Source organism: Chrysoperla carnea, chromosome 1 (assembly GCF_905475395.1).
Source record: "Chrysoperla carnea chromosome 1, inChrCarn1.1, whole genome shotgun sequence".
In the NCBI taxonomy this organism is placed as follows: Eukaryota; Metazoa; Arthropoda; class Insecta; order Neuroptera; family Chrysopidae; genus Chrysoperla; species Chrysoperla carnea.
The window spans coordinates 138,590,487-138,606,423 of NC_058337.1; the positions used below are offsets into that span (position 1 = coordinate 138,590,487).

The 15,937-nt window shown below is 33.2% G+C and overlaps 1 protein-coding gene across 1 annotated transcript; it reads left to right on the forward strand.

Moving 5' to 3' along the window:
* Positions 1-6,952: 6,952 nt before the first annotated feature.
* On the forward strand, positions 6,953-8,913 carry LOC123295600 (centromere-associated protein E-like). The gene is made up of 3 exons (XM_044877011.1): positions 6,953-7,651; positions 7,774-8,445; positions 8,737-8,913. Exons 1-3 carry the CDS (start codon positions 6,953-6,955, stop codon positions 8,911-8,913), a joined length of 1,548 nt encoding a protein of 515 aa, XP_044732946.1.
* The last annotated feature ends 7,024 nt before the right edge of the window (positions 8,914-15,937 follow it).

Below are 15,937 nucleotides of genomic sequence, written 5' to 3' on the forward strand. Positions count from 1 at the left end.
TGCGAGAGGACAAAAAATTAGATAGAGAGAAAACGGCTTTAGAAAGTATTAAAGGAGCTAAAGCACAACAGCTTAATAAAGTATTGGAAGCTAAGGAAAATATAGCTAAAGATGCTCCGAATTTACAAAAGTTTTTAGATACTAAAATACCGGATATTTATAAAAATCCGCCTGAACCTTCACCTGATAAAACTTTTGAAGGTGGGTGTGCTAAACAATTTGTAAAATCAGTGCGTGATACTACTTTAGAAGCGGCATCTTTATTTGCTGATGGAATAGCTACCGGAAGTATAGGTGGTATTGCATTCGCAGCAACAGCAGCTTTTGTTAATATTACGGGTGAAGTGGACTCGAATATAGTACATATGGAAAGGGGAAATGATAAAAAAAATAAAATAAATACTTTAAAACTATCTGCCGGAAATTATGAAAATGAAAAAGAGTTAAAAGAATTAGAAAGGCAAGAGAGAATAAATAATCAAACATTAAAAGAATTTTTAGATACACCTAATATAGATAAGCTAAACCAGATACAGCTTGAAGCGGCATTTGCTACAAAGCAAAAAGAAGTAGGAGCAAGAGATGAGTTTAAAGAACCTCCTGAGAAAACTGGTTTTCAAAAATTTAAATCGGCAGTAAAAGCTGGAGCTAGTTATTTTGTTGAAGCACAGTTCGGGGAAGTAAAAGAAGCGATTAGCAAAGAAAATAAAGAAAATCAACCACTTTCATCTGAGAGATGAAAGTTTGATTATAGCGACTAGAAGTCGCATATCAAGCTAAAGCTTATTCGAGTCTTAGGCTCTGTCCAAATAAGTGTGTAATATTCTCAAAGGTTATATCAATTACTACCGTCTAAAGCCGGTAGTTTGGTTTACGCTTGCAAAGCAGATTAAAAGCTTAAACGCTAAAACTCTGATATTCTAAAATCATATTTTTTATGTAGTTAAGTGGGATAGGGTTAACACCCTCGCCTTTAGGCGAATACTTTAGTATAATCTATCTAATAGGATACTAGAGGAAGAGATGGAATATAGAAGAGGGTCTCATAGCCTGTATGATTTAAAGTATCATATAGTGTTTTGTACAAAGTACAGGTATAGAGTTTTAACTGGGCAAATAGCAAGTAGAGCAAGGGAAGTAATTCAGGAAATATGTGCAGCTAATTACATAGATATAATTAGTGACAGCATAAGTCCTGATCATGTTCATATATTATTATCAGTTCCACCGAGTATCTCAATATCTAAGGTGTTACAATATATTAAAGGAAAGAGTAGTCGTAAATTGCTACAGAAATTTGAACTACTTCGTAAGCGATATTGGGGTCAACATCTTTGGGCTAGAGGGTATTTTGTTGTTACAGTTGGTAATGTGAATTCAGAAGCAGTACAGAAGTATATAGAGCAACAAGAAGAATATCATAAAAAAGATGATTTTAGAATATCAGAGTTTTAGCGTTTACGCTTTTAATCTGCTTTGCAAGCGTAAACCAAACTACCGGCTTTAGACGGTAGTAATTGATTATTAATACAACTGTTACCTATAGTATTTGGACCCTCACAAACGCCAGGTATGCCGATATTTTTTAAACATTTCCCTGTTTTTAAACGTTTCACTTATGCAAATGTAACATATGCTATAGCACATTCTGTCATGTATATTGTAACATCTTTTGGGCTTACGTATTTTGTACAAGTTTTTGGACACTATGGATTATTAGTCATAATAATTCCTTTAATTATAGGATATACTTTTGGCCTATATCATTTTGAGAAGTTAGAAAAAGAGGCTGATAATTATCCAAGGAAAATGGTTTATAATAATCTAAAATAGAATAATCTGATAATGTAAGAGTATCACAACATAGTTGTAGAAGATCAATTGTTATTTCTGGTAATTCTAAATATACAGATAAAACTAAAAATTCCTGTATAGTTTCATTTACAACTTTCTTAATTTTTTCAGGAGATTTAGCCCCTATTGTCTGCATATTATGCAGTCTATCAAAAAGTTTTATTAACAGTACATCATGTTTTTTCTCTTTATATAACATCTCTACCATTTCAGCAGAACTAATCTTAATGTCATTCTCCTTAATCCTGGTTAAATCCATCACCTGATTTGCTACTTTCCAGTCAAATTCTTCAGCTATTTTCTCCTTAGTAAGTTCTGTATCTTCTATAGTATCATGAAGTATACTAGTTACTAGTACATCTGTTCTAAATAAATAATCCGATATCAGATATGCCACCTCTATCGGATGTGAGTAAAATGGTTCTCCTGATTGACGCATTTGACTTCCATGACATTTCCGAGCGTAATAAATTGCTTTTTTTATTTCCAACACATCAACTGGAGGTACTTTTACTATGCTATTTAAATAAATTACTTTATCCAGTAATCTTGTAGCATAAATACAATCTTCAAAATCTTTTTCCCAATATTCTAACTCTTCCACAACACTTGACTTATATTAATTTATATAACTACCATATATGGTTCTGTCGCATCTATAGCTAAACCACTTTAAAACAGTTAGGTTATATACTTTTCAAACAAGGTATCTATATCACAATGATATTTGTTTCTCCTAGATTTTGCTTGAAACCATTTTTGCTCAATAGGATTAAGGTCAGGAGAATAAGGAGGTAAATACTCTATTAAATGCCCCGCTTTTTTTACCATGGTCTTTAAATCCTCATTTTTATGGAAAGCTGCGTTATCCATCACGATCACTGACCTACTAGGTAATTTAGGTATCAAATCCTGTCCTACCCAGCAATTAAAAATAGTGCTATTAATATTACATTCAAAAGTGAGACAGTTAACAGAGATTTACCTATTAATGCACCTATAACATTAGTCCTTTTTGATGGGTGCCAATCATTTATGCCGTAGCATCTTGTACCTTATATTGAATATCTATGTGTTCTTAGGGCATTTTCTACAAAGCCACTCTCATCTATATCAATTACTACCGTCTAAAGCCGGTAGTTTGGTTTACGCTTGCAAAGCAGATTAAAAGCGTAAACGCTAAAACTCTGATATTCTAAAATCATCTTTTTTATGATATTCTTCTTGTTGCTCTATATACTTCTGTACTGCTTCTGAATTCACATTACCAACTGTAACAACAAAATACCCTCTAGCCCAAAGATGTTGATCCCAATATCGCTTACGAAGTAGTTCAAATTCCTGTAGCATTTACGACTACTCTTTCCTTTAATATATTGTAACACCTTAGATATTGAGATACTCGGTGGAACTGATACTAATATATGAACATGATCAGGACTTATGCTGCCACTAATTATATCTATGTAATTAGCTGCACATATTTCTTGAATTACTTCCCTTGCTCTACTTGCTATTTGCCCAGTTAAAACTCTATACCTGTACTTTGTACAAAACACTATATGATACTTTAAATCATACAGGCTATGAGACCCTCTCCTATATTCCATCTCTTCCTCCAGTAACCTATTAGATAGATTATACTAAAGTGTTCGCCTAAAGGCGAGGGTGTTAACCCTATCCCACTTAACTACATAAACAATACATGTTCCCTGTAACTTGTAATTCTTAATTTTATCCTGAAATTCTAATCTCTCTTCTTCTTTTGTCTTTGGATGTCGTAAAGCTTTTTTTATAAGTGATATTTAATTTCTTAAGTGCTCTCTGAATGCCAGATCTGCTAACACCTAAACGCTCAGCACGTTCATATTGATAAACATCACAGTATTCTATTACATCTTGTCTTAGTTTATCAGGATCTATTTTTATTGCTTTCTTATCCCTATGCTTTTGAGAGTGTAATTTTTTTGTCCAACTAAATATTGTGTTTCTGCCTATGTTAAACTTCTTTGATATTGATGTAAAACTTAAAACTTCCTTCTCTCTCATTGATAATATTTTCTTCCTAAAGTGTACAGAATATGTCATTTTGTCTTTATATTTATTTTATTCATCTTCAATTGTCAACAGCGGTCGAAAAATGATACATATTTTTAGTATGCAACGGCTGAAAATTGATACAATATCATAAAAAAATTATCTGATATTTAAGGTCGGGTAGAAACCATAACACTTACTCTATATTTAAAATGCTATGGTAACCCCCACAGAACCGTGCTTGCGATTTTCCCGCACACGGCTCTCCAATAAAACATTTACTATCAGGACTAGAATTAATACATCTTTGCTCTTTTAGCTATTTGATTGGGTTTAACCTGCATCACTATAATAACCTCAGCGTGTTATCTTGAACGGTACTCAACCAAACGTTCTATTGCTGACCGCTTCCCCATGTACATAGCTTTCCTATGCTCCGAGTACTATCAGTCAGTCCGACTTCTTCTGTATCATTTGTCAGTTCTTGCCTGTTTTGACTTGACCCGACATACTCTTGCAAGAACACAGAAGATCTCCCATGTTTACGTAAACTCCATCTCATATCATGCAACGGACTTCGACCCCGATAGAGTGAGTAATGACTTACCATTGCGTCACCATTCATGCTGCCTTCCGCACTATGAAAAACGTCGACCTCTATAATGTTGTCTATTTCGGGGCTCAACACCTTCACTTGCGTTGTAACCTGATATGTCGCTTCTATTGGCTTCATTACATTTTTCACCGCCTGTAATGCAATAGTTGCCTCTATGCTGTTGGTTAGACTTTGCATAGATCGGATTCTCACCGACTGATTTTTACGCACTTCCCTTGGCGCACTCATTAAATTATCCTCCTGTTTATTAGTAATTTCTATTGACACAAGACCAGCTTTCTTTTTATCCTTAAGCCTGACACTATCACCTTTAATATTGAGTATAGTGGAGTGATGAAGCAGACGATCTAAGATAGCAGCTGTAAGAGCACTATCCTGAGCAAGACTATTGTGCCATTGTCCAAATGGAAGATTACTTGTAAGAATTATGCTACCCTTAACGCTTTGCTATAACCCGAAATAATAGGCTAGCTTGTTTCTGTTTTAACGGCAGATATCCAAATTCATCTATTATAAGTAATTTATATGGTAGTATGACTCTTCTGAATTTGGAGTCCAGGTTTCCCTGGTTTAGTCCGGTATTCAGTACAAGCATCAAATCTGCAGCTGTTATAAATTTAGTCTTGATTCCACATTGTGTAGCTGCATAACCAAGGGCAATAGCTATATGGGTTTTTCCTACTCCAGAAGGACCAAGGAGAATAATATTTTCCTGTCTTTCTACAAAAGATAGAGACCTTAGGTCTTCCAGAATCTTGCGTTTTATTCCTGTAGCAAAAATATAATGGACTGAAACAATGGGACAAAAAAATGAAGGAGTGTGTTTCCGCAATAAGTTAGAATAAATAGCAATAAACTTAAGAGGAAAGATGAAGAAAAATAAAGTAAAAATTTTCAGTGCTTCAGAAAAAACATGGATAGTATTAGAATTACTAAAAGAGGAGTCGTCACTTAGTCAGTTAGCCTCAAAATATGCAATAAGTGTTAAAACAATTCAAAATTGGAAAAAACAGTTTTTAGGTAATGCGGCATTAACTTTTGAACCAGCTTAAGTTTTGAGTGAATATCAAGAACAAATAAATCATTTACAAGAGCAAAATGATGAACTTGCTAAAGCTCTTGGTAAAATCACAGATGAGAGGGACTGGGTCGTGGGAAAGCTCAAAAGCTTGGATTTATCAAATAAAAAGAGTCTTGTACACTCCAAGCTAAATCAACTCCCAAAATCAAGACAGTGTGAACTATTAAAGATTAGTCGATCTACAGCCTACTATAAATCCAAGGAGATGAGTATAAATAAATAAAGTATTTTAAATAGAATAGATGAAATATATACAGATAATCCTGAATTTTAGTTATCGCTATATTCATCAACAATTACTAGAAGATGGTTTTATTGTCGGTAAAGATCGAGTACTGAAATATATGAGGATGATGGGTATAGAAGCTATTTACCCACATAAGAAAAAATCTACTTCTCAAAACGATAGTGAGCATAAGATCTATAGCTACTTACTTGATCAATATTGGACTAAATCTGGCTCAACAAAGCAAGTGTATGTGCCTAATGTGAATGAGGTTTGGAGTGGTGACATTACTTACATTAGAACTAATGGTGGCTTTATGTATATGGCAGCTATTATAGATTGGCATAGCAAGGCCATATTGAGCTATAAACTGTCAAATTCTATGGATGCATCTCTTGTAACTGATGTCTTGAAACAAGCTCTAAGTAAGTATAACGCTCCACAGATATTTAATAGTGATCAAGGTAGCCAATATACCAGTTATGACCACATAAATATTCTCAAAGAGCATGATATCCAAATTTCAATGAATGGCAAAGGTAGAAGTATTGATAATATAGTAATAGTAAGGTTTTTTAGAACTTTAAAATATAATTGTATCTTTATTAATGATTTTAACAATGTTAAAGAGTTAAAAGAGGGGATTGATCATTATCTGAATAAATATAATTATCACAGATTTCATTCAAGTATTGGTTATAAAAAGCCTATGAATGTATATCTGAATTATATGCAAAATTATCAGCAAATTGCTGCCTGATATTCGCAAAATTAGGAAAACATACAACTCATTTTTTTGTCTTGATTTTTCAGTCCACTATCCTTAAGAGATATGAAGAGGCAATCGCTGCATACGACAAGGCGATAGAGTTAAACCCACAATGTACAGAAGCATATAACAAAAAAGGCAATGCACTTGATGAGCTTAAGAGATATGAAGAAGCATTAGAAGCATACAAGAAAGCTATAGAGCTAAAGCCTGATGTTGCAGAAGCATATCCTTAAAAAAGTGAAAAGGATAAAAAGAATTGACATTGAGTTACTTTGTACGATTAACGTTTTTGAATAATTAAAGTTAAATAATAAAGAAGTAGTAAAGCATTTTAGCAACAAAAAATGAAAATATAAAGGAGGTTTTATGAGTAAAGATGGACAAGACGATAAAAATGTAAATAATAACCAAATACAACTGAATGATAATAACAGCAGTAATAATCAGGGCCAAAAAGAAAATACTAGTACTAATAACGATGCTATAACACCAGAGGCAGTTACCTCACCATCAAACGCTAATATATCAGGTGAGCAAAATACTTCTCAGATAAATAGTGAATATGATAAAGTTTTGGGGGAAGAAGGCACAGCAAATGATCCTGTCGGGGTTGAGCAGAACGAAATAAATAATAAAAAGGAACAGTCATCACTGGGTACTAATATAGGCGATACTCAAGATAAGGCAGAAAGTGTTAATGCGAATAAAGATTCTACAGAACCTGATAAGCAAAATGCAGATAGTATAGATAAGGACCTAAAACAGCTATTATCTAGAATATATAAAGGAGAGCCTACACAAAAATTAGAAGATGATCAAGTGAAGAATGTGCTTGGTGACATTAAAGCGCAAATGGCATCTGCTACTAACAATTATGCAGAGTTAGGTAGATTAGCTGGTGCATTAGCTTCCCTAGCTGCAAGTACGAATAATCCTGAGTTATTGGCAACAATTAAATCTATGTTAAATGCGGTGGAAAGTAGAGAGGAAACGGCTAAGGAGGTTATTCGTAATGACGCTACTTCAGATAATCTAGAAGCACAAGAGCATCCAGATCCTGAGATGGTGCGAAAACATTTGGAACACGAAGAAAGAAAACAAGAATAAATAACAACTGGGCTGAATATGAAAAAATTGAGAAAGAATCAAGAGAGAGATTAATATTAAACAATAGGTTTTTAGATCAGATTTATAATGATCCTAATTCTTTAACGGAAGAGCAAAAAAGATTAGCCCGTGGACAGTATCGTAGTACAGAAGAGAAAGAGCAGCTCGAAAGAGAAGCGTGTCAAGATATTGATTTTGCTAAAAGAACACATGAATTACATAGAGATTTAAATCATGCAATTGAACATGAACATGAACAACTTAATATAATAGCACAAAAGATAGAAGTTGAGCAAAATCTCGAAGGCAAAGATGAATTGCTACAAAAGAAACAACAATATGAAACAAACATCAGTTTATACAAAGAAAGATTAGAGCAACATATAAATCCAGCTATAGCAGAATTGGATTTAGAAAGGGAGAAACTGTTAAAAGTAGTTGAAACACATCCTGATTTAGTCAAAGAGCGTATTAGAACCCATTTTAAAGGAAATATCACGCGATATCAAGAAATAGAGAGTTTAAAAGGTGAAACAAAAGCCATAAAAGAAATGGAGCAATTGATTAAAAAGGCAGGTCTTGAAAAAGAGCTAAATGTAAAAAGTAATGTTGCAGTAGATTTATCGCAATCACCAGTGCCTACTACATTACCATCTCCATCTAATGTCCCGTATAACAGTAAACGACATAACATATTTGAAGAAACACTTAATATAAGAAGTACATATAAATCAGGAGGTATACCAAAAGAAGTAATAAATAATATACAAATTAAAGGGATAGAGAATGTAGGAAGGTTAGGAGATGCCCAAAAAATGACCGGTTGACCAGTGACCGGTCCTACTTCACCTGTAGAAAATTTTACTATTAACCCGCCACCACAAACTCCAAACATGCACAAATTTGCTGCACGGGGCACTGATATAATAAAAAAATAATTGAGAGAGTTAAATATGCAATTTAAATATAAAAGGGTAAATATACCGGAAAATGATCAAAGTGGAATTAATACATACTTATCTAATAAATTCTATATGAAAGAGAATTTAAAAGATATAATGTCGCATTATGCGGAGCGTAGAAAATGTGAGGCAGATGAAGCATATAAAACTGATGTAATTCTAAGAGAAATATCAGATAATGCAAAGAAAGATTCCACTTGGGATTTATTTTTAAATTTTGTTATAGGCGTAAAAGAGACGGCATTTTATGTTACTTAGCAATGAGTATAATTAATGGATATGGTATAATCCCTGATGAATTTCTTATGTATCTCACTATGGCTATAGGAGTCAAGCTAGGTGATGAAAAGACACTAGAGCTATTGGGAGAAGAGAAGATACCAGAGGAAACAAAAATATTAGCAGAAAGGTGCATGGAACGTTAAATTTCATAAAGAAGAGGTTTATAATAGAGACGTTACGTGGGAAGAAATTATGGCACGTGGGAAAGATTTTGATAATCTAGTAAAATCAGAGTAAGGGCATTCATATTATGATTCAATACCGAATCAAGGTACAGTAATGAAAAAATGATCTTTTTATGTAGAGCCTATAATAGAAGAGAATGCAAATATACAAAAAGATATGGCGGGTCAAGAAGGTAGTAGCTGTTGCTGCTGTGTTATTATCTAACAATTACGAGCAGATGCTCAACGACTTCTACCTTCGCCTTTTTGACTACTTAAAGATTTGGTAGAGGTAGTTTTCTTAATGTTTTGATTTTGAGTAGCGGAAGATTTAACAGAATGTTTGATGTCAGAAAGCTTCTCAAGGTCTTACTTAGAAAGTGAGGATAGTTGTTTTGGAATATCCTGTTTTTGTTCTTGAGTACGTGACGGAGGTCTTCTGCCGATCATATCATCTATAGAAGCATCAAGAAATTTTGCAAGGGCAAGGGTAGTAGCAGCACCTGGTATAGACCGAGTATTTGGATCTAATAACTTTGTAATAGTATTCGCGCTGACCAATGCTCTGTTTGATAATTGCAATGGACTTAGTTTAAGATCGTTCATAGTCTTATTTACTACAGATAGTAAGTTCTGAGTAATAAGATTAACGTCTGTTGAACAAAAGTTCTTAGGGTGATTAATATAGTATTTTGTATCACGCCCAAGTACTTCATCTAACGAAGTGTTACAAATATCAGCAATCTTAATGATGGTAGTAAGTTTAGGGTTAGATAACCGACCCTTTATCATTTTATTAAAAATGGGTCCAGTAAGACCACATTTCATGATAAAGTCTTTTTTCTTAATTTGCATATCTTCTATTTGTTGTATCAAAAATTCTTGTATTTTTTGACCTAAAGACATAAAGCAAATTAAAAATTAAATATTTAGTGTTAATTCTACTTGACAAGCAAGATGAAAGCTTTAATTAGCACTAAAAAAATTGTGTGGAATTTCTTGAAAGATTTGAGAAAGGATTTCTACTCTCAGTAAGTATACAGTCGGCAAACTTGATTACTTACTGAGATGAACTTTTAAGATTAATTAAACAACCGTAAACGGCTTTTTAACTAACTAACCTATTCAAAGGTATTCTTATGTTATTACGAGATTTCATAAATATCAAGTCTTTTCAAGACAAAAATTCCCAAAAAGCAACAAAAAACATAAAAAAAGCACAAAAAGGAGCAAATAGTAGTTATTTAGCACCACTGTATTCAACTAGTAATGTGTTAATAGATAGCTATATCCAACTTGTTACGTATTTTGTGTAATTAAAATCATTTAACATCAAAAAATAATCAATCAAAACAACAGGAGTAAAATTAATATGAGGACTAAACAGGTAATGAATTTAATTAAAAACCAATCTAACAAACTAAAATATGCCGCAATAATAGGTGCTGCATTATTAATAGCCGTAGATGCGAACGCAGCATGGGATTTAAAGTAAGCAGATTGGTGATAGCATCATCACGCCCATAGCTACAGCATTTAAAGATTGGGTTTCAGTGATCATCGGTATAGCAGCAGGAGGAGGTTTAGCACCTGGTACGCAAGGAGATTTAAGAGAGCGATCAAAGGTAGCTGGTATTGGGTTTTTAGGCGGATACGGCGTAATAGAAGTCATAAAGGCCATGAGCGGGTATATAAAAACCAAGAGTAAGTAAGCTATGACTAAAATAAGATTCAATGAATGTTTAAACAAAGAGACACGATTTTTCAATATATCAATTGGGGTCATTATAGTTGTACGACAGGTATTGCTGTTTGGGCATTAAAGAACTTACTTTTTCGTGTAGCTGCAAGCGTTGTTGGTGCAGTATTTGGTAGTTTTTTGATGAAGGAATATATGTCTGGCAATATTCAAAAGAATTTGTACTGGCGATGGCTTGGAGCAAGAGTTTTGCTTGGTAAGCATATACCTTCATCATACCAACGTAGAATCTTTTAAGAAGATTTAATAACCAGAATCTAAGAGACAATAACCAAAGAAATATTAACAATAATATTTATAAGTAAAGAAATAATCATCATGCAAGAAAAAATATTAAGTGATCAAGCAAAGATGCTAACTAAGCAAAGAGGTTTATTTGTAGAAGTCAAGATTTGATCTTACAGAGACTATAAATTTTGGACCTAATTGTCAGTTAAATTTTGACTGTCAGATATATAATCAAGATACAAGATTTCATTATTCGGCTCTGTGCAAATAAGTGTGTAAATTTCTCAAAGGTTATATAAAGAACATTATAACTTAAGGAGAAATTAATCTGACTCAAAAACAAAATGAAGTAATGAATCAAGCCATAGATTTATTGATCAATAATGATACAGATATATCAACTTTATTTAAAGAAGATGGTTTATTAAAACAGTTAACTAAGCGTCTTGTAGAGAAGGCATTGCAGTCAGAGATGAATAATCATTTAGGATATAGCAAATATAGTCAGAGTGATATTGAGAATTCGCGTAATGGTTATAATGTAAAGAACCTCATGACAAAGAATGGTGCTGTTGAGATTGAAGTACCAAGGGATAGGAATAGTAGTTTTGAACCAGCATTAATAGCAAAGCGTCAAAGAAGGTTTGATGGATTTGATGACAAAGTGCTATCATTATACGCTAAAGGCATGAGCTTATCAGATATAAAGATTCAACTGCAAGAATTGTATGGAGCTGATATTAGTGAGAGCTTAATTAGTCAAATTACTGATGATATAATTGAGGATGTTATGCTATGGTAGAGTCGTCCACTGGACTCAGTATATGCTATAGTGTTTTTTGATTGTTTAATAGTAAAAGTACGTCAGGATAAACGTATTATCAATAAATCTGTATATGTTGCATTAGATATTGATTTACATGGACAGAAAGATATTTTAGGATTATGGATCAGTGAAAATGAAGGTGCTAAATTTTGGCTTAGTAATTTTACTGAGATGAAAAACAGGGGTATGCAAGATATGTTAATTGCCTGCAGCGATAACTTGACTGGTATGTCTGAAGCTATAGGAGCATCTTTTCCAAAGACTGAGCATCAATTATGTATTGTACATCAAATCAGAAATAGTTTAAGATATGTATCTTATAAGGACCGTAAAGAACTTGCAGGTGATTTAAAACCTATTAATACTGCTAGTACTGAAGAAGAAGCACATCTTGCTTTGGAAAGCCTTGAAGCAAAATGGAATAAACAATATCCTCAAATTGCTAAGTCCTGGTATGCCAATTGGGATAATTTAATAATTTTCTTAGGCTATCCTGAAGAAATAAGGAAAATAATTTATACAACTAATGCTGTGGAATCTGTTAATAGTCAGTTACGTAAGGTGACTAAAAATAAGAGAGTTTTCCCAAATGATAATGCTGTTTTTAAAGCTTATATTTGGCAATTGATTATATGACTAGAAAATGGTCTATGCCTGTCCCAAATTGGAACGCGGCTATGGCTCATTTTTTAATTAAATTTGAAGGAAGAATCTAGGGCTTTGAAAAAATTTACACAGTTAATTGGAAAGACTCCATTATTCTTTTCAATAGCTAATTTTTTACTATCCTTAAAAGTTTGCATAGGAGTTTTACCATATCAATATTTACCAGAATGAGGTCTTTCATTATTGAAATGCTCTAACCAAATATCAAGATCTAATTGTAAATCATCAAGATCTGTATAAATCTTTTTCCGCATAGCTGTATCAAAGAATTCTTGTTTCATGGTTTTATTAAAATGCTCACACATACCGTTTGTTTGAGGAGAATATGCTTTAGTAATAGTATGTTCTATACCTTCGATACTTAGAAATAATTCAAAAGCTTGATGCTCTATATTGCCCTTATATTCTGCCCCAAGATCTGTAAGAATACGAAGTATTGGTATCCCTTGAATCTCATACCATGGTAACACTCGGTCATTAAGCACATCAGCAGCAGTTAAAGCTGTTTTATCAGTATATAATTTAGCATCAGCTACTCTGCTGTAGCTATCAATAAATACCTGAGAATAAACCTTACCTATACCTTTGAAATTACCTACATAGTACGTATCCTGGCATCCTAGATAACCTGGATGCTGTGTCTCAATCTCGCCATGGGCTTCTTTCTCATGACGACGCTTCTCTAGCACTTGTAGCTGAGCTTCAGTAAGAACAATACCATCCTGAGCCATCTTTGCTTCTAATGCTTTAAGCCTTTTACTGATATTGTTTAAATCATTACGTAGCCAAATTGATCTTACCCCTCCAGGTGATACAAGTATACCGCTCTTCTTAAGTTCATTTGATACTCTTAACTGACCATATGCTGGATATTCTATTAGTCGGGTAGAAACCATAACACTTACTCTATCAGGAGTTTCGCACTTAGCAAAGAATATGCTAATCTAGAGAAGAATAGTTTTAGATAAAAATGACAAGATCAAAATGTAGCAAAGATTTATATCAATTACTACCGTCTAAAGCCGGTAGTTTGGTTTACGCTTGCAAAGCAGATTAAAAGCGTAAACGCTAAAACTCTGATATTCTAAAATCATCTTTTTTATGATATTCTTCTTGTTGCTCTATATACTTCTGTACTGCTTCTGAATTCACATTACCAACTGTAACAACAAAATACCCTCTAACCCAAAGATGTTGACCCCAATATCGCTTACGAAGTAGTTCAAATTCCTGTAGCAATTTACGACTACTCTTTCCTTTAATATATTGTAACACCTTAGATATTGAGATACTCGGTGGAACTGATACTAATATATGAACATGATCAGGACTTATGCTGCCACTAATTATATCTATGTAATTAGCTGCACATATTTCCTGAATTACTTCCCTTGCTCTACTTGCTATTTGCCCAGTTAAAACTCTATACCTGTACTTTGTACAAAACACTATATGATACTTTAAATCATACAGGCTATGAGACCCTCTCCTATATTCCATCTCTTCCTCTAGTAACCTATTAGGGGGTTGTTGAGATATGACGAATAAAAGGTTATAATGAGATAAAAAGTAAATAAGTAAGGAATGTCAGAGCATCAAATAACAATGGTCAGTTTAGATGAATTAGTTAGCCCCGATCATCAATATCGTAAATTTAAAAGTTTATTTAAGTTTAAAACAGTTGAAAGAGAGTTATTAGCGATAAAATCTGAGTCTAATTATAAAGGTTACGGGATATTGCGGTTATTTAAATGTTTACTTTTACAATTGATGTAAGACTTATCTGACCTGGAATTAGAACGTTATTTAGCTGATAGTAATGCTGGTAAATGGTTTTGTGATTTTGCTCTTACAGAGAAGACGCCAGATTATAGTGTGTTTAGTAAAATACGTAAAAAAATAGGCACTAACTTACTATCTAAAATATTTGCAAAACTCAGAGAGCAATTACGATTCCAAGGTTATATGAGTGAAGTATTTACATTTGTAGATGCTTCTCATTTAATCTCAAAAGCTAGCCTTTGGGAAGAACGTGATGAATTGAGGAAACAAAAATATGACAGGCTAAATAATGAGACTTTGGCTAAAGTTGCGAATGATAAACAAGCTAAAATTGGTTGTAAAGGAGGTAGTAAGTTTTGGTATGGTTATAAAAAACATGTAAGCATTGATATCCAATCAGGGATGATTAATAAGGTTGCAGTTACCCCTGCAAATGTTACTGATAGCAAAGGTTTTAAACATGTTATGCCACGCTCCGGTGCTACATATGTAGATAAAGCATATTGTACAAAGCCTGCCAAAGATGCAGCAACTAGGAAAGGAGTGTATCTTTGTGCTGTAAAGAAAAATAACATGAAAGATTATAATTTTGATCTTGATAAATATTATACGAAAATTAGAGCACCTTTTGAAAGAGTATTCTCACAAGATAATAAACGTGTCAGATATATTGGTATTGCACAAAATCAATTCTCTGAATTTATGAATGCTATATGTTTTAATTTGAAACGATTAACCGTTTTAACGGCTAGCTAATATAATATTCGATAACTCCTGTAGATAGGAACAAAATCTACTCTAATTTCTACTAATTTTTTATATACTGACCAAAATTTATCTTTAATTTAAACTCAATTGCTTCTAAAAAATATCTTTCCTATAATTCTCTACTTAATTTCTTATCTCTCAACGCTCCCATTAGATAGATTATACTAAAATGTTCGCCTAAAGGCGAGGGTGTTAACCCTATCCCACTTAACTACATAAATCATTTTTACAAGCAAGTAGTGTAAGATATACTGGCAAAGCATTATCTGAAGTAAGTCCAGTAGCTCTATCGCACGATAGTGCAAGTCGATGGTTAAAGAGTAAGGATTTTCGCCCTAGCGAAATCTATAGCAAAGTGTCAAAATATATTGATCTAGAAGATCCTTGTTTATTAGTAGGAGATGACACCTTATTGTCAAAGCAATACAGTAAGAGGATCGAGCTTGTAAAGTATAAATATTCTGGGGCTGTACATGATGTTATACCTGGTATAGGAATGGTAAACTTACTGCATTACAATACTCAAATTGATCAATCTACTCCTGTAGATTATAGAATATTTGATAAAGAAACTGATGGCAAAACAAAGAACGAGCATTTTTGTGATATGCTTACTTTAGCTAAAGAAAGAGGTATCAATCCTGATGCCATAGTCATGGATGCATAGTATAGTGTCATTGCTAAAATAAAAGGGACCAGTAAATTGCACGAAAAAGGGACCAGAGAAGTTGGTGTGACCTAATAAGGTTAATGTGCAATATTTACTAGATAATTAAGCAAGTAAATATCTAGTGATACAATGATAAG

Bases quoted from the DNA above. Each gene is read 5' to 3' on its own strand.
- LOC123295600 (XM_044877011.1), top strand. From the start codon at position 6,953: ATGAGTAAAGATGGACAAGACGATAAAAATGTAAATAATAACCAAATA. The intron at 7,652-7,773 runs GTGCGAAAACAT...TTTTTAGATCAG, and splicing joins AGCATCCAGATCCTGAGATG to ATTTATAATGATCCTAATTC. The intron at 8,446-8,736 runs GTAATAAATAAT...TATATGAAAGAG, and splicing joins CAGGAGGTATACCAAAAGAA to AATTTAAAAGATATAATGTC.